General features: G+C 52.6%; 1 protein-coding gene across 3 annotated transcripts in view; it reads left to right on the plus strand.

The window, feature by feature from the left end:
• Window positions 1–18,576, plus strand: part of LOC106045405 (rho GTPase-activating protein 39-like) — a 52,431-nt gene that overhangs the window by 4,502 nt on the left and 29,353 nt on the right. Inside the window, exon 1 of one of the 3 annotated variants that reach the window (XM_066978527.1) lies at window positions 1,951–1,976. The exons of the other annotated variants lie outside the window; for them this stretch is intronic. Coding sequence (XP_066834628.1) covers window positions 1,966–1,976 — 11 coding nt within the window. The 5' untranslated portion in view covers window positions 1,951–1,965. Of the gene's footprint in view, window positions 1–1,950; window positions 1,977–18,576 lie in introns of those variants that run through there. 3 annotated transcript variants of the gene reach the window in all.

Here is an 18,576-nt window from a genome sequence, read left to right on the forward strand (position 1 = left end):
CTGGCTTTTTTTTTTGCTTATGCAATACACAGAACCAAAAGAGGTTTGGGAAGCTTTTGATGACGATGCTGAAGATCCAGCTCCCTTGTTTGTGACGAGGCACGGAGGTGGTCAGGACGGGGCAGTCCTGCACAGGGTGCTGGTGCAGCTGGCGTGGCCACGCGAGGAGTTGGGCTTGTCTGGCGGCCGGCCGGGAGAAGGGACTGGCATTGGACGATCTTAGACCTTGACGTGCTCAACTTTGGAAAATGCCTGAAAAATCCTGAGGGTTGGCAGGGGAGAAATGCTGGAATAAATGAAGCGTTGGGAATTGTAAGATATTTTTTTTTCAGGCGCTTTCTTCTTGTTGGACTTAAGGTCTTGAATTAAATGTATGGAATTAAGCCTTATATGAAATTTTACTGTGGACTTTGTGCTATGGAGCTCTGGAGAATTTCTAAAATAGAGGTCGAAATAAAATAGCTCACTGGCATCTTTGTCAGGCACTGGAGGCAAATAGGAGGCTGATTCTACACAGAGGATCCCTGAGCCAAGCTCTTGCTGTACTTTGCCTTCCTTGAAGGAAAGTGCCCTGATGTGAGATGAATCAACGACCACAGCGAGCACCCGTGCTCCCCGTACGTGCTGTTCCAGCCTGGAGCCGAGCGGTCCTGGGCCCCTCTACGCCAACCTTTTGCTTAGCCACAGGGTTTATGATCTACCAAGATTAAACAAACCAAGGGGGGAGCCGGGGGGAACTCAAACCTGTGCTGGACTCCTTTTGTGTAACTTGGCAGATGTGGGACGCTGCCATAAGGCACTTTGTTTTGGCAGATGGGGCTGTTTCCTACCTGGGCAAACAAGGTTGCTGCTTTCTGGCTGGAAACCCATTACAGGAGCAGAAAAGATTCAGTGTAGTGAGATTTTGTGTTGTCTTGGAGATTATGAGTTGTTGGTCTGGGGCCAATTGCACTGTAGCAAGGATAACTTCTTTTTCTGTAGGTCTGTTTTTTTCTGTTTGGTTTTGTTTCTCTGTGTGTGTGTGTTTGTTTGTTTGCCCACCCCACTGAAAAATGACTTACTTTCCATCACCAGTGATACGAGGAGAAGCCCAATGCAGTCTGCACAGGGGACGAGCTCAACAAATCCACCTTTTTTTTTTTTTTTTTTTTTTTTGAATCAGGCATTACCAGGCGTTGCATGTGGCTTCTCATGGGTAGCAGCAGCCAGGGCTCCCTTCAAGAGAAGGATGGGTTGTCGTGAAATACATTCGGTAACGAAATGAAGCCAAAGAAGTTGCTATAGGAGGTTGCTGGCAAAACAATTGAAGGCAGAGCCGGGGGCTGATGCGTGGTGCTGCCTGGAAAGTGCCCTCCTTGTGCCCACGTGCCGCCGGAGGCTGCGGGCAGACCGGGTGCTGGTGGCAGCTGCAGCTTTTGGGGCTGTGCAGCCAAATGCTCCTGGCCCCGGTTTGCTGGCTGCAACCACCCGCCCCTGCCCCAGTTTCTGCTCCCCCTTCTCCCCACCCCAATCTATATGTGCAGCCTTACATCCCCCGCGTCTGTCCCCCGCTTCGGGGGGTGTGGGAGGTGATGAGTGCAGGGGTGATCCCAGATGGGCAGCAAGCACGTCTGGGTCTCAACAGCAGGAGGTGGCGTGCTGTGATCTAGGCCCTGAGTATCTCTTACATGTGTTTAAACAGCAATACAGCTTCCAGCTTTTAGTTTCCATACGTTCAGTTTGTCATAAAACTGTAAATGACATATTTGGTCCTCCTCAGGTCCAACAGCCGCTTCCTCCTGGTAGATACCATGGTTATTGGGTTGTCTTTTGATAGCTACAAATATCCAGCATCAGCCACGCCATCTAGTTCTTTGCTCCCTAGCTACCATAACTAGGTTTGGGATTTATTTTTTTTAATAGGCTCTCCATTGCTCTAAGCTATGGCGAACAGAGAAGCTCCAAGTGTTCTGTGAATTCTTGGTGATGAGTCAACAGTAAGTGAAGCAAAGGGATGCGAGGGTGCAGAGCCTGGGGTGAGTCTGGGTTAGCGGGGTGCATGTCCGGCGTGAGAAGTGCTTGATGCATGCCTAAGGGCAGATGCTGAGTATGTCATGATGTGGTGGCATGTTCTCGTAGCGTTTTGTACTGTCCTAACGCAACGGATCATCTTGCTGTGATGTGACTAGTCGTGGTTTGGAGAAGCGTGAAGGACGTGGCACTGGGGGTGGGCAGCAGCTCCATGCTTGGGTCAGCGCTCGGCTGGCCTCCACCTGCGGTGGAGTCCGAACGGCAGAGGGTTGGGATTTCGCCTTGGAAACTCTTGCCACTGATAAAAAGGTAAAATTTAGTTTTCACACAGTTGGTTTTCCTGAATTCGCTAAAGCTGTAACTTAAAATAAGTCTAAAACCTGGGTTTGAGGTTCTGGAGACTGAAGCCTTCTACAAACCCGAAGTCTCTTTTGGGATGGCAGTAAGAAAAGAAAAAAAGTGATGTTCTGGGGCTGAAGCAATGTGCTGCAGTGCTCATTCGTTCAGGCCCTGGGCCCCTTCACCAAAATGACTGAGTTTGCTAAAGCAAAGGGAAAACAGCTGTTTCCTTAGTTCGCAAGCTAAGTTAGCTCGGTGCAGGGTTTGGGGAGCACTGGCGTCCTTGTGCTGGGGACGCATGGTGAGGAAGGAGCATGGGGGAGCAGTGGGGGGAGATGGGGTTAAAGTTGCTGTTGAAGCCAGAACTGAGAGCTCTTCTCTGCGTGTGTCATGACGCGATCGTCCAGTTCCCTCTCCTGTGGACCATCAGGCCAGCTTTGTGCGACAGAGGTGACTTTGGGTACCGTGCGGGGACTTTGGCCTCGGATGCCCAAACTGCTGGAACAGCGCTGCTGTGAGGCAAAGCTACCTTCGGCAGGGTCTCTTCTTGGGGTTGCTGTTGTTGCTGAAGGGAGCAGGGCTGGAGGAGTGCAGCAAAGGGGGAGATGTGGCTTTGGTGTCTCTGGCTCCCATATCTCCGACCCGGGCCCACCATGAGCAGCCTCTTGGGGTGCAGTGCAGTCCGTCAACACTGCCTGCAATGGCTGAGTTTGCGAACTGGTGATGTTCTCCCTGCTGTGCTTGTGTGCTTGAACTTTATTTGGTCTTGGAGGGATGAAATCACTAGCTTTTGTCTCTGTTTGGATAAGGAAAAGCTTCTTCTCGGCTGTGTGAGCTGTTCGTATGAGGGAGGAGAAGAATTTGCAATGGCAGGAGCTTTTGGTAACCCTCTGTGGCTGGTGCAGGGTGAGCTTGCTGCAGGGCCAGTGGGAGGCTTTTTCTTTCTCCGAAACATAATGTGAAGACTAAAAACGGTTGAGAGCTTGGTGACTGTCAAATAGCGCAGTGCAAGAGCCTGGGGTTCAACTCAGAACATGAAAGTGGGTCGTATTCGGTGTTGGAAGCGCTCGTCCCTGCCTGCCCTGGAAGACTTTGGCAGTGTGCTGAGCTGTTGTGGTTCTGGGTTTCCTCCTGCTCTGGAAGTGCTCTGGGGGAAAGCACAGTTTCCTATCTGAGCGCATCGCCTGACACCACGTACATCTTGTACTCTGGTGCTGAAATAAAATACCCCCCACAGCTAGCGGCGCTGGCTGTGCCGCTGCGTCCTTCCCTTGCTTCAGCGCTGCTGGCGCCTGCTCAGAGCAGAACCTGGGCCCCAGAAATGGCAGCCGTCCCCTTGGAGGGGCCAGGGGAGGGCATGCATTTAACTCAAACCTCTGCTGTTTGCAGCAGTAGACATTTCTTTGTGTCTGTGGGACGGACAGCGCGTGGGTTCACGAGCATTGCGGCAGGTGGGCTGAGGCCTTTGCTGGGGCAGCCAGCACTGGGCTTCCCCCCCACGACTCTGCGCCTGCTGAACTGTGACAGGAGGCGCCAAGAGGAGCAGCGAGCAGCTGGGAAATGCAGACCCCCGCTTATTTATTCTTACGCAAAGAATAAATAAATTGGTAGGTGCAGAAATTGATCGGTGACTCTTAAATTCAAACCCGTTGCTGCCTAAACCTGCTCTGCAGTCTGCTGGCGGCCGGGCTGGCCGCTTATCTCCCACAGGGCCCTGGCAGGAACCCCGCGGGCCTCGGCTGCGGCTCTGTGTGCGCAGCGATGCCAGGAACAAGGGAAGGGTAGGGCTGGGGCTGCTCCGTGGCACGGCCCAGCTTTAAGACTCGCTTTGGGCATCTGGAAGCTGGGGACGGGCAGGTACTGTTGAAAACTCGGTACATACGTGTCCAGGAACAGTCAGCATGACTCCAAGCCTGTGGATGTGATGGGCAGCATTAGTAAAATTAATGAGACTTGTGTCTGCCCTACCTCAGAGCTGGCATTTACCCCTGAGTCTGCTAAAAAGGGGCTTCCTGTTGTTTCAGCCTTTTAAGAGCCCTGATATTTGCTTGCCTTGTGTGGCTGTCCCTCAGCTAAGGAGAAGCTGATAGGAGCGGAGGTGGTATGGAAGTTATTTGGTGATGACATTGGCAGCTCAGAAGAAATGGATACCTCCACTGAGAAAAGGTCAAACACTTTTTTTTCCTTTGACAGAAAGACAGAAAATAAAAGTAAATTGGCAGGGGAAGGAAGGCTGATGGAGTGAGAAGGATGTTGGTCAATCTAGAAGATAAAAAGGAAGGTGTCTTTTCCAGCATATTACATGTAAAGACAAAATAAGGCAGGCCAAAATATGACTTCTAAAGAAGAAACTTAGTGATTCACATTTGTTCAAATGCATCAGAAACCTTTTGGAGGGATCACAGCAGCAGATCACGGGAGGCACGGAAGATAAACCCATTGCAGAAATCTAAACCTTTTGGTGATCTTGACTCCTGTGGAGGAGCTTTGTAGTTTTGCAGCTTTGCAAACTAGAAACTCGCTGTAGAAGAGCTGTCTGAGAAGTTGTCTCATCTTGAATGTCAATAGAAATAGCTCTAAAGCAAACAGAGGAACTGATAAGAAACTGTAAGGAATAGTTATCATTCACTCGAGTGCTGTGGGATCTTAAATGTAAAATTGTTGGGATGCTTTTGTGCGTATGCTGTTGATTAAGTGCCCTTGGTATTGCAGAAATTGATGCTGGCATATTTGATGGCAGTTCTTGAAAGGAGTGGGCCTTGGGGAAATCTGGGAGGTGCACATCAGGTGGCTCAACATCTGCCCAGGTGACTGCGAGAGGAGGGCTGCAGGGGATCCCGGGGACCCCAGAGCACTGTGCCTGGGTGCCTGTGCTAAAGAACAAGGCACTGAAGGCACGGCTGAGTGCAGCCTGTTGGAACAGGGTTAGCAGGGCTCCTGTAAAGGCAAGCCCTGCCTGATGGACCTGCTGGAGCCTGGGTCACAGGACCAGTCAGGACCAGTACCCAAAGACATTTTATGTATTTGGGTTTTCAAACAGTCTTTGACACTGTTACACGCCAAAAGTTTGTAAGAATCTAAACTGATATGGAAGAAAGGTTCTACGATGGGCCCAGGCTTGGTTAAAGCACAGGATGCAAAGGATGGGGCTTAATGGTCGTTCTTCAGCATGGGTGAGAGCCGACAGAGAGCCCTAGGGACTGGGGCTGGTTTTCATCTCATTAGTGTGACCTTAGGTATGGAGGGCTGCAGTGAAACCCCCAGGTTTGCAGAGGGCCCTAAATTCCTTCAGCTTGGTTGAGTACCTCACCAAAGGTGGGGAAACGCAGAAGGACCTTGTGGAACTAACTGTGCGGAGAAATCTGTGGCAGATGAACTTCAGTGTAGCCAAACGGGGGGTAACTGTGAGGCAAAGTGGCGTGTGCTGGGCCTGCATGATGCCGAACCTGGAATGGGTGGGTTTTGCTCGGAGAGCCTCGCGGAGCCACCCTGGGCACTTCTCTGCAATCATCAGCAAAGCCGATGAGTGTTGGTCTCCATCCGCAAGGGAGATGGTAACAAAGCCGTGGCGTCGCTCTGACCCTCTGTAAAGCCTCGGTGCACCCGTACGTATCTTGGGGGCTGCGTGCAGTGGCGCTGGAGAGCCCGCAGGGGAAGACGACTGAAATGACTGAAGGACAGAGTGCTGCCTTATGGAAAGAGGGGCTCCTGGGTTTGAATAGGAGAAGGTGAGGGGCCTCTGATGGTCAAGGTATGCAAAATCGTGAAGGCAATGATTACGCTGGATTTCTATCTACCAAGCCTTGCAGCACCGGAACCAGAGGTGCTTGATGAAACTTACAGGAGAGATTGGTTTCTGAATTCATTGTCCCAGGAGGCTGTGGAGGAAAAAGGCATCAGCAAGTTCAAAAAGGATTTGGGTGAGCTTAAGGGCACCAGGTCTGAACCAGATGCTGAAGAGATCAGCCAGGGAGGCACCCTTAGCATCCATAATACAAGTGTGGATTCTGGGGGGACAAAGAAGGAAATGGAGAGAGGGTGAGACTGGGTTGGTGTGCTCTGCTGCTATCCTGGTTGTAGGCAGGATGGATGGATAGCTGGTCTCACCCAGGGCACGTTTCTTACATTCTTGAATGGTTCCAGGAAACAACATCGAGTAGGAACGTAGATATGATATGCTGGGGAAGAGTCAGCTTGACTTTTGTATACCAGAATTCCAGCCCTGTGAATTCATCAGCACTTGGAAGGCATTCGTGAGCACACAGTGAGGGTGATCCAGTGGAACGGTCTGGTGAGACTTTCCAAAAGGTTTCAGCGAGATTCTGCCCTCAGAATCTCCAAGAAATGTCCCTCAGGGAACACGTGGATGAATTAATGGTTAAAAGAGGTTGCAGAGATCAGGAGTAGGATGTCAGGTTTGACAATGGAGGGAAGTCACTTGTGGAGCCCAGCTGGGATCTCCGCTGCTCGGTGTTGGTTCATTACCTGTAACGGGACAGGAGTGACGGGCGGGGAGAGCGTGCCGTGGCTCACGTGCACGGCGATGGGCTCTCAGCAAACGAGGCAAGAGATCACGCTGTTCAGGTGCGAGATCCGGGTAACGGGCGGTGCTGTGAAAGCGTTGGCTCGGTAGCGCTGGAGGAAGGAAATAGGGCGTTGTGAAGAGCAGAGAACACAGCAACGAAGTCACGGCACAGCTGCCGCTTGCTGTCCTGGGAAGGTTAAACGTGTGCCAGGCAATCCTGTCTCAGAAAAGTCCTTGCCCCAAGCTGCTGGGAGCAGGAACAACCCTCGTGCTTTTTCACCCTTAATTTTTCTGTCTGTGGCCAATGCTTTGTTCCGGAGGCAAATGGGGCCTGCTGAGGTGGGCAGGATGCAAAGAGGTGTTGAATGTGCCCCAGTCCTTGGGCTGTGCGGTAGGAGGAGGACGGAGGGAGCACCGCTGCCTTTGGCACTTCTTGTGGCAGTTTGCTGAATTTGCCCCTTTTCTGCTGCTTTCCTTAACACTGCTGAAAGTGAAAAGCCCAGTTTTGGACTGAGCACAAGCTAATAAATGCTTGTTGTTTTTTTTTTTTTGGTGAGAGAAAACAAAAGGAACTTGTTTTGGGCACCAAATCAAAAAGTAAATTGTTCTCACACCGCCGTTCAGTTACCATGTATAGCAGTTACTGCCATGGCAACAGATATTTTCAAGATCCAGCCAAGATCTTCCAGGGCTGCAACATGACTTCTGATACTTGCTCATTGTGATGCTATTAATAACTGTATTTTCCCCCCTCATAGCCAGGAAGTTTCTTCTTCCTCATGTACCAAGTGTGAGGGATAAGCTCATTTTAAATCAATTGTGGGGAGAACTGACACTGGGGATTTCCTGCTTTTTTTTGTTTTTGTTGTTGTTGTGGAGATCCTGTATAGTGCTGCCAGCTTTGCAGCTACCTCCTGAGCCGAGCTGGACTGTGCCTATTGTGCTATTTATAAGAAAGCCCAGTCGGATTTTTTTTTCTCTTTTTTTTTTTTTTTCAAACCAGGACAAATAGATGACTTGTGTTTACTCTTCCAGCTATGCACAGAAGCTTAAGTGTTTATTTCAGGCTGACTTAGTTCAGGGGAGAACCTGTGGCCAATTAAACGCCACCTGGGCCAGGCTCTGGTCCGCACTATTTCTTTCCCGATCTCCAGCCATTTAAGCGAGATAAACCGCACCGTGTATCCCAAGTGGTGGTTCAACAGTTCTGAGTTTAACTTGGTTCAAAGTCGCCACGTGCACACCCGCCTCTTCCCAGCTGCATGAGTTACCTGCAGCCATCTCCTGGAGCTGGAAGTGTGGCAGAGCCACCGGGGCCCCTCGGCACCTGATTAAGGAGCTGCGGCAGAGGTGGGACTTGGCCCTCTGCTTGTTCTGGGGGCTTCTATCGTGCCGGGGCAGCCATGGCGAGCATGGACAGAGTCGTGAGCCTGCTGCCGGCTCTGGTTCTGCCCGCGCACACGTGACCTTGCAGTGCAGCTGTCCCTTTTCAGCCCTGCAGAGGAACGAGATGTTTCACTGGCCCAGCCTCTTCACCCTGCGAGCGCAGGAGTTTGGCTGTGGCTGCGAAAGTCTCCTTGCCCCCTTTCCTCACAGGCTGCAGAGCCAAGGGGAGCGCTCAGCACTCCAGTTTCCCCTGCTTTCCGGAGCTCTCAGGTCCTGCAGTTTCTTCTGACATCAGTGCCTTTGATGTCCACCCTTCCCCAAACAGTGACATCCCCAGCCTGCCGGATTGACAGCCTGCTGTTAAAACTGAGAGAAAAGTGCTTAGTATCAGGGAAAATGTGGAATCTTTTTATTTTACCAGCCCTCCTGGAGAAGACGAAGAAATGAGCATCGCTTTGCAAAAGGTTGGTCGAATGCAAGAAATAATTCAGTCTTGTGTGCAGGAAGCAACTACATTTTTATTTTGTTTCCTCCCCTGCTGTTGTACCTTTTTCCCAGGAGGGCCTGCTGGAGGTGCTGCGGGGCTCTGCGCTTCCCTGTCGAGGCAGCGCGTGATGCGGGAGCTCAGCCTGGGAGGTTCCAGCCTGCGCAGCCCAGATATTTTTTCTGGACATCCACAAGAAACATCTGCGCGCCTTTTGGGCTGAGGACTGACACATGGGGCTGGTTCTCTGGCTTCTTGCTGACTCTCAGGAAGATTAATCCCACCTTTGTTTCTGCAGCAGGGTGAGAGCAAATGCAGGGTTTGAGCTCAAACACTAATCATACTTTGTTCAGACACGTGAGATTGCGGAGATGTTCAGTTTTTAAAAAGGCTGTGAATGTGTTTTGCGGCAAGGTTGAGTTATGCAGTCTTTGTTTCTCATTAAATCAAGCCTGATCTTGTCAGTGACAAAGTACCAGCACTATACCTAAGTAGCATTTTTGTTTATTTGAAGTTCAAAGATGTTAATATAGCCAATGCTAGTCTTACTAGCACAGATGTGTAGCGCACAGCAGAAGCTGAAGCACAGCTCATGGGATGTGACTGCTACCCAGTGCATGACATTTTGGAGATGATCAGGAAAAGAGACCACATTCAGGGCAACATTTCTACATGCCTTTCCTTTTAGAGGAAATTTCTTTTTTTTTTTTCATGGTTTATTACGTCAGAATTTAAAAACAATGCAAAAAAATCAAGCACAAGCTGGATTTTTCATCCCCAGCTACCAATTCACTCATCAGTAGGTGAGCTTTTTTGGAGGTTGCCTTCATTGCCAGCATCTCTGCTCTGTCCTGACTGATGCACTTCCCTTGCAGCACTTTCTGTAGGCAAAACAATTGTATTGAAATCAATTTCTCATGGAAAGAGGTTTTCTGCTTATTGTTTTATGAAGGGTTTATGAACTGTGTGGCTGAGATTTTGGCTATTTATTTACCACTTTTCTTCCCTTGCCAGAGGAAATTAGTGTGCTTGGCCTGGGGAAAACGATGCTGACGCTGAAGCAGCTCCTCCACATGGAGTACTTCAGGGATGAGTTTCCTCATGGCTATGGGAGCAGAGGAGAGTTATTCATTTGCAGGCTCTGCATTTCCTGTTGCCTTTGACTTGCTGCCAAATTCCTCTGCCGTCCCGGCACTGCAGTGGTTAACGTGAGTCACGCTTAACAAGCTGGGACAGCCAAGCCTTTCAAAAGCTCCTCTCCATTTGTTCCTGCTTAGTTTTTTCAGCAGAGTCGGCAGAGACAGCTGCAGCTGGAGAGATTTGCCGAAGAATGAAATGGCCTAAAAAAGTGGCGATGAAACACTGTTATCTTTGTTTTATGCTTTTAGCCACCAGTGTCTCGTGGGCTCTGCCAGCTGAGAAGTAACCCGGTCCCTTGCATACGGCGTCAGTGTTTTGCATGGGTTTTCAAGGGGCTCTGTGTTTCAGCTAATAAAGGCCTGGCAGCCCTTTAAATGAAGAGAGACAGAGGGCTATTATTTTACTAATGCCGTGCGTTTAGGAATGTTGCTACTTCAGATATGTAGCTTTGCAAACTGCTGCTTGACAGCCATATGGAAAGATGGTCTGTGATCCGGCTGTTCGTACGGAGTAAACAGCTAGGCACCCTCGTAACAGGGCTGGCTGTGCGTGGCCGTGACTTGCAGGTGCCCCACCTTGTAATTAGACCTCTGCACCTTCTTTAGCAGAGCCGGAGCTGCGGTGGGTGTTTTATGGGCTGGCAGAATTATTTTAGGAAGGTGTCTCAAGGGGCCCTTTCAGCCTTCATCACTGCCCACTCTATTTAGGCGTCTGCTTGGTCCCAAGTTACCTGCTGAGGGTTTTCCATTTTCTGTTTTCATGGGTTTCTTTTTTAACCCTCTCTGTCTTTCCCAGTCTCTACTGACCTATGGCATCCAGCAACCTTGGGCAGCATTTTCACTTTGCTGCTGAGTGTTCCCATGTGTAGCTCACAAGCGCTGCTGGACCTGGCACAAATGAGCCACTGACATGTGGCTGTTTGCTTGGCTCGGCCGCGGCTGCTGTATGCTCTCTCTTCCCTGGAGCGAAGATGGTGCAAAAACTGTTCCTTTTTTCTCCTTCTATATGGAAAATTGCATCATGGAGCTGCTTTTGCCTGCACCCGTGGCCAGGGCAGCAGCTGTGGGATCCCTGTCTTCATGGCAAGGCTGGGAGGGATCCCTGGAATGGGCAACGGTGATACAGGGGACCGTAAAGAGTCAATCTCAGTCCTGAAGCAGCTGGACAACAAGCTAGCTTAATCGGGACTTCTGTCAGTAATTCCTGAAGTGACAGAGAGGGCAGCAAGTGCTCCCATGTCCTTGAGATAGCAGAAATATCATGTGCGACACTACTGGGTCTGGCACAGGGAGAGCGCTCAGCGCCGGCTGTTCCGCCAGGGCTGTTGCCCTTCAGCCTGTTGGCAGTTGCAGCGCCGTGCCCCAGTCCCTGCCGTGCTCAGTGGGGTTGGGAAATGTTAGGAAATGTGGCCCTGCTCGGGCTGATCTACCCCCGTAAACAAAGCGTGGTCAGCTTTTGAGTAGTTGACCCTGGTCTGAAGCGGCCGCCCCGTGTCTGGGGGTTAAGGTGGAGTGCAGGAGGCGCCTCCTCCTGCGGGTCCCTGCTCCATCCCTGCCTCTCGCTGCATGTCTGTCCCTTCGATGGATGGGGGCAGTTCAGTCATCGCCATCGGGTGAGGCGCATCCAGACTGGCAGGCTCCTGGGTGCTCCAAGCAGACCCTGTGTAACGAAGTGCCAGTGCTTATCGAAGTGGGGAAGGCCTGACTGCTCCGTCTGGAAGCATCCGTCCTAGCTTGGTGTCACCCACAAAAGCACAAGGAGAAGGGCGGGTGTGTGACGTGGGTACCTTGCTGCGGAGGTTTGCACGCCCGGTACTGGAGAGGTGATGGCTGCAGGGCTGTGCCTTGTGCGTGTGCCCGCTGCTGCCCTCGGTGAGCCCACACACCGCAGGATGGTCGCATTTACGCTCACCAAGCCCAGCCTGTGGCGAATGCGCCTGTACCGAAGCATCCTTCCTGAAGCTGGGGCTGAGCTCGGGCTGAACAAGGCGGGCAGCAGCCAGGAGGTGTTTCCCTGTGTAAATCCCATTTGGGGGGGATGATGGAGTCTGGTGGCAGGTTTGCCTGGATGAGGATGCGGTCACCACCAAAGCACGGTAGCCGGTGCTGCTCCAAGGCCATCGGCAGGCCTGGCCATGTGTCCTGGGCTTGGCCTGTGTGTGATGCAGTGGGTGGGAGGACAGCACCAAGCTGCACCAGGTCGTGGAACCCACATCCACTGGGCAGGGACCGGCTGGCAGCCGGCATCCCCTGCAGCTTCCTCCCCTCCAGCAGTCGGGGTTTGGATGGAGCCACGGAGCCATGCGGCACGTTTTGGATGGAGAGAGAGGGGATGAAAAGTGCCAGTACATTTTTCTGAAACTCGTTCTCAAATACTCAGCCCTTAAAAGGAAAAACGTCTCTGCTGCAGCCCTTGCTGGGCTTAGGAGGTGCCGCAGTGTCTGGGGCAGAGCAGAGCTTTTGGAGGCCATTTAGCAATGGGGGATTTTGTCTGTGATCTGAAGTGCAAAATGAAAACTCCCATCATGGTAGTGGGAGAGATGCAGAGGACGCCCTGGTAGCTCGAGGGCCAAGACAGGTCAGTAGGGCAGGTCCTGTAGCCCCAAAACCTAGTTCACTGCTCTGTAGGGGTTTGGGCTCTGCAAGGGACTTTGTTCCCCCTGGACCAGCTATCGCAGACACCCAGGACTGGTGCCCAGTTGGGCCCGTTGACCCTGGCCAGCCTGGAGACCCTGTAAGAGCAGAGGGCAGCAGCGCCTGTCCTTTTTTGACACTGGATGCTTTTTGACATTGTCTTCTACCCTCTGCCCAGGCTGCAGCAGCTGCTGCTGGTCCCTGGTCAGGATGGATTTGCTTGTCTGTCCTTGTAGAGTGACTCGGCATGGGGTCTGCTCTCCCCTGGGGATGATTCGCTTCTGTCCCCCTGTCTGCTTGTAGGGAGCCCCGGAGATCTTGGCTCCCCTGTGATGAGCTGCCCCACTGCCCTCAGGAGATCACGGCTCTGGCAGCAGCCAGGTGGGAGCCTGCAGTGCTGGTGTGAGGGCGGGAGGGAAATCGGGGAACACCCACGTGGTCATGGGGTGAGCTGGGACCGGGGCTGGTGTAAGAAGCAGCAGGGTCTGAGCAAGCAAGAGACTGACAGGTTTCTCATCTGCATCTCCATCTTTGAAGACGCCACCCAGCAGAAGGCTTGGGGCTTCTTTTTCTTTTCAATTACAATCTCCAAAGTAAAGAGCTGCTTTGTGTGCTAGGACCTTTTCCAGGCCGAACAGGCTCTCTGTAACCTCTAGCCCACCCGCATCAGGGTGCTGTGCTCTTTTCTCCCCTCTGTAATGTGCTGCTGGTGTGAGAGTGGCTCTGGCGTGCTGGATTCTGCTTGCAGAAGGATGTTCTGCTCATGCGTGAGCTGAGCATGCGTGCTCAGGCTTTGAGCAATTGCAGCCATTTGTGCGCTATTTTTACAGTCTGGTGTGTCTCCTGCTAAGCAGAGGTTGGTTTGTTTGCAAAATGCTTATTTTCGGAAGCAGGAGAGTCTTTTAGGAACAGGCTGACATTATATTTATTTTAGTCCTTCTATAATTCCTGTTAGAAAGATGTGTGTGTATTCAGAATAGGTTCAGAGATTATATATGAGGGAGGCGAGGGACAGGGTTGCTTTGGGTGTTGTTTTTTATTTTTTTTTTCCGTAAGACTTAAATTACAGCTTTTCTTGGCTTGGCTGTGAGTAAAGAATAAATTGACCGAGTCAGCTGGTGGAGCATTGCGGTGAGGTGCTGTCGTTAGGGACCTTGGAGGCTCTCTGCAGCTCCAGGGTGCAGATGAGTTTTACAGCCTTGTCCTGGCTTCAGCGTGTAGATCTGAGCGACTTGGAATCGCCCAGGGGTTGCACTTCCCTGCAGCGAGCGAGGTTTTTCGAAGCAGAGTCTGCCCGGCAGCGTGCTCGGGTGCTCCAGGTGGCTTCACCCATTGCAGAAGGCAAGGGGAGGGCACGGTGGTGCTGCCGCTGGAAGCGCCGTGCTGAGGCCGGCTGCTCTTCAGCCTGGTGCCCGCAGCATGGCACCTGCAGGCAGCTTCTGGGGACTCCCTTGGGGGTTGCAGGCACCACTTTGCACCTTCTCCTGGGTCCTCGTCGCATGCCGCGCCAGCAGCAAGCTGAGGTGATCTGAGCTCCCTGGCTCCTGTGGACAAATGGCTTCTGATGCTGCCACCAGAGCTGCGAGGCACATCGAGCCCCGGCTGCAGGGAGCCGCCCTAGGTGCCACGCGCCACCTTCCTGCCCCCGTGGGCTCTGGCTGGCATCCCGGCGTGGGATGGTGGGGTCACGCCGTGCCACACACTTCTCATCTGCCTGGTCCTAGGGTTTTTTCACCACCTCCAGCTTCGCAGGGACTTCGGCAGCCCTGGCTTGGAGCTGCAGTTCTTTGCACAAGGGCTGGGCCCGGCACCCGCACTGGGCCGCGGCCGGTAGCAGCACCTCTTACCGGCAGGGTGCAGGGTCGTGCCCACGCTTCCCTTCGTGCCCGTAAGGATCGCGGTGGCCCACGTCCTCTGGAGTTCTTCAGTCAGCTGCTGACCAGGAGAGGAGTCCCATGTCCCGTGAGTGCAGCCATCATTCTGAGGAATGAACTTGTGTGGGATTAACTACATGACTTTACGCTGGCTGTGCTCAGACTCCTGCTTCCTGGAGGAAGAGCTTAATTTTCCAGGTGTTTTTCTTTGTTGTGGGACCATCTTTGAGCATGCTGGAGGCTCCTGTTGAGGCCATCCATCTTCAAAAGCCTACTCAATGCAGAGTCACCGTTGGCCAAGAAGGACTGGGTACTGCTCCAAAGAAGGGAGGTGGAGAATGATCCCAGCTTGGGGCAAAAAGGACCAGAAATAGCAAAACGTGGAGGTGAAGTGGAAGATCAAGACATGAGACCTCTCCTTGCCACCATGCAGAGGAATGTCCTCTCGGCTTGAAGTGCCTTGAAGCAAGGTGTTCTCATGGCTTCCCCTGGGTCTCTCCTGTCACCAGTGGGTAAATGAGTTTGTGCTGAGCAGCATGTGGAGGAAGCAGGCAGAGGGAAGGCTTCAAGCAGAGGACTAAGCGTTGCTTGGGTAATGGTGGCAAGAAAATCAGTTGCCCTGCAGATTAGTGGCTGTTTAGTTTCTTGGGGCTTCCTGTGTATTCATTCAGACTATTTTTCCCCTCCTGTGTTTGCTCACTTCCATTTCTGGTCCCTTCTGTTTACTTGAAACACTTTTATTCTTTCCTAGACTCACACTAGTGTCTTAGTCATTATGAAGAGACCTCACCAGGAGATGTTAGCAGGAAGCAGGATGCCCAGTGCTGTCTCATGGGTTTGTGTTGCTCCTAGCTGCTCATTTCACATGCTCGGAGCGGCTTCTCGTCCCTGCATGAATCAGTCCCACGGCTACACCCCGAGCCAGTGCGTAGAGCCTTGCCACGCCTGTTCCTGGAGCAGGGAGCTGTGTCCTGTTAACTGCAGGACAGACGGAGAGGCACGAGCGGGATGCCCAGGGCTAACGCCTGCTGTGCTGCTCCTGTAGCTTGTGGTTGGGTAAAGCTAAGTTACTTGCCCAGGGCAGGGGGCCGCTTCCCTGCGCAGGTGGGGTGTCCAGCATCCAGGCTTCAGGACAGGCATGGAGCATGTTAATGCACGTTGTGCACCTACAGTCCCGTATGCAATGCAGCCATGTGGGCTGGGGAACAGGAGCCATGCTGTGCTCTTTCAGGCTGAAATATCCTTTATTGTTATTATGGTTGTTATTTATTATCTAATTTCTTGGCTTTGCCAGCCAGGGTCCCCGCGGCAGCCAGGAGGGACCCAAGTTTAGCTCTTAGTTTCTGAAAGAGCAAAGTTTGCAAATATAAATCACACCTGTCCCAGAGGCTGGCAGGACAGAGCCGCACCTTGGCCTTTTACCTGTTCTGTTTATACAGTGCCTCAGAAAAACAAAGTCTGCGAGGGGCTGGCTGAGCCTTCGGGTGAACACAAACCTGTTTGCCCACGTGCAGTGCTATCGTTGCACACAAAATGCTTCCTCCTGCTCTTTGCATGCCTGGCGTCTGCACGGCTGGCAGGGCACTTCCCCCAGCACCAGCACAGCGCTTGGGGACCTTGGACCCCATGGCAGCCCCAAGGACCCCCAGAAGATCAGCGGTGTCTGGAGCTGCGGTCTATTTGCAAGCTAGGAGGCCTGGAAAGTGTTTGTGTACTGACTTAGAGAAAGGAAGCTTCTGAAACCCCTCAGACAATAAAGGAGGATGTACACTGGGAAATGTGTTTTTGCTTTTGGAAGCAAGTGGGGATTTTGTCGAAGTTCCTCTCTGCTCAGGTTCGCTCACTGGTGAGGGGGCTGGTGCTCCAGTTCCGTGCGATGCTGTGGGGTGTGGGCTTCATCTGGGTCTGCAAGCTGGGTCTGCGGGGATCCTGCAGCCAGAGACACTCAGTCCCAACAAAAGGGAGATGGACTGAAACCACCGCAGTATTCCTGCTGCTGTGACGGCGGTGGCGCTGTGTGCGGTGGCAATGGGGAGCTGGGAGTGGGGCACGCGGGGTCCAAAGCTGCCCCTTTGTCCAGGGCTCAGCACGGGGAGGACAGGGAAAAGGCGTTATTCAAACTGTTCCCAGGAAACTGCTTCTTTAACCCTGTTAAGGGCTGTTTGAATTCATTTTTTATGTCCAAGTTACGGCCTTATCTCTCTCCAATCCTGTGTTTATCACGTCTTTCCAGAGTTCCTGATGTTATGTTCCAGACTTGTGTGTGGCAGCCCGGTGCTGGCCCTGCTCCAGGAATGTGCTCCTTGCTTTTCCTTCTCTTTCTTTACATGTGAATGTGATTGTACCAAACTTTCTGTTATTTCCAATGTGTTCCGTGTGGATTTTTGCCTTGTTAAACTCCAGCTTGGTAATCCTCAGACTCAAATTTAAGGGGAGCAAAGAGGTCACCAACCCAAGGCGTCCACTAACATGTCTTTGCACGCAAAGATAAATGTGGGCTTGTTAAAACGGAAGACTATAGTTAGCAACACACACTCAGTCATGGCCAAGTGCCATGAGAAGAATTCGTTATTTTCAATAGCTTGCACTTAACATAAAATAGCTGACCTCTCCTCTCTCCCAAGAAGCACCAGCGCTGGTAGAGCTGGTCGGTGTCTCAGATCTTTGCTGCTCCGGTTGCTGGCAAAACAAATCAAAACCGTCGTGCTCTCGAATGTTACAGTTTGATCGCTCAGCTTGAGGGGTGTTTTTTGTTCTGCCAAGTAAACACTGGGTAACATCCTCCCTTCTCTCACCCCTCTGCCTGAGCAAGTGTTCCTGTGTGGCTGTGGTGTGTGGTGGTTTCCTCTTCCAGCCTCACGCGGGCAGCGTGCTGTGCCATGGGGCAAAGCCTCAGCTCCCAGCGCCGGCCGCAGCTCTCCCCACCAGAAGTGCCCGGAAGCGTGGGTCTGAGTCCCCTTTTAGTCCACCTCTGGTCGTGCCCATTTTCCAGGTGATCTCTGCCACCGTGTGAGGGTTTCTGGTGCTCTCAGAGGTCACCGCTCCGTTTGTACCCCTCCAGGCTCCTCTGGCTGTCCATCAGACCCACTTTTCCAGTTCCTTATCCTATCTGGACTTCCTTGCTGCTGTATCCTGGGAAGTCTCCTCCCAGCACTGCTAGGCTCTTCTGCTGCCATTGTTTTCCTCTTTTATGTCATTTTTATGGATGACGCCCCTTTGCAGTTCACAGTGTCCTCGATAAGAGCAGTGACTTACTGCTTTGTTCCTTCTGTGCCTCTAGGTTGGTGTTACGGTTGGTTAGAAATAACCAGGCTCACTCTGTGCTTCCCACCCCTGAGCCATGGCACGAGGGGCTGGTATACCTTAAATCAAATGGGAACACGTCTAGTTCTGACAAAGAAACAGATGTTTTCTGGATTTGCAGGTGGGACCAGCCGGCAGGCATGCTCCTGGCCTGCTCCAAGGGTTTATTTGGGGTTAAACTGCCTTTGTGCCTGTTGATTTGGCAGCCTTGAAGAGTGGCGGAGCAGCGGCATCCCTGGCCGCCCAGCTGCCATGGTGCGGCACAGGGGCCGGGCCTGCCTGTGCCAGGGGCTGGTGAGGCCGCCACTGATGGAGGCCTGGGGCCTTCCCAGCCACCGCTGGAGCGGGGAGCCTGGCGGGGCCCTTCTTCTCCACAGGGACGGTCCCTGGGGCTGCTCTTGGTAAACCCGAGGGGAGGATGGAGCGAGGGGGAGCTGCCAGTTCTGCCAGGGTGGGTTTTGTAGAGCCAGCAGAGTGTTCACAGGATGTGAATGGTATCGGAGTTAATATCGCTGACATTTCACTTCGCTGCCTGCTCGTCCACCCTTATATGTCCCTGTTGTACCCAATGGCACCACTGCCGGCGTGTATCAGGACCACGCAGCCCAGCACGTCCATCACCACAAAGCCAGTGTGCTGGTCTGCCCTACAGAGGCAGGCGCTGGGGAGGAGGAAGGGTTGCACATAGGGGCGAGCGCTGCTTATGCTGCTTGCCTCGCTACCACCTGGGGCAGCTCTTCAGGGTGCGTTGGAGGGCTTGGTCTGACCCTGCCAGGCTCTCTCAGCCCCATGCCTGGGGCCAGGGGCAGTACCAGGGTGGGAGCAAGCAGGGAACTGAGTGAATGGGTTTTAGGACTGCCCCTGTGACACACTTACATTTTT

Source organism: Anser cygnoides, chromosome 16 (assembly GCF_040182565.1).
Source record: "Anser cygnoides isolate HZ-2024a breed goose chromosome 16, Taihu_goose_T2T_genome, whole genome shotgun sequence".
NCBI lineage: Eukaryota > Metazoa > Chordata > Aves > Anseriformes > Anatidae > Anser > Anser cygnoides.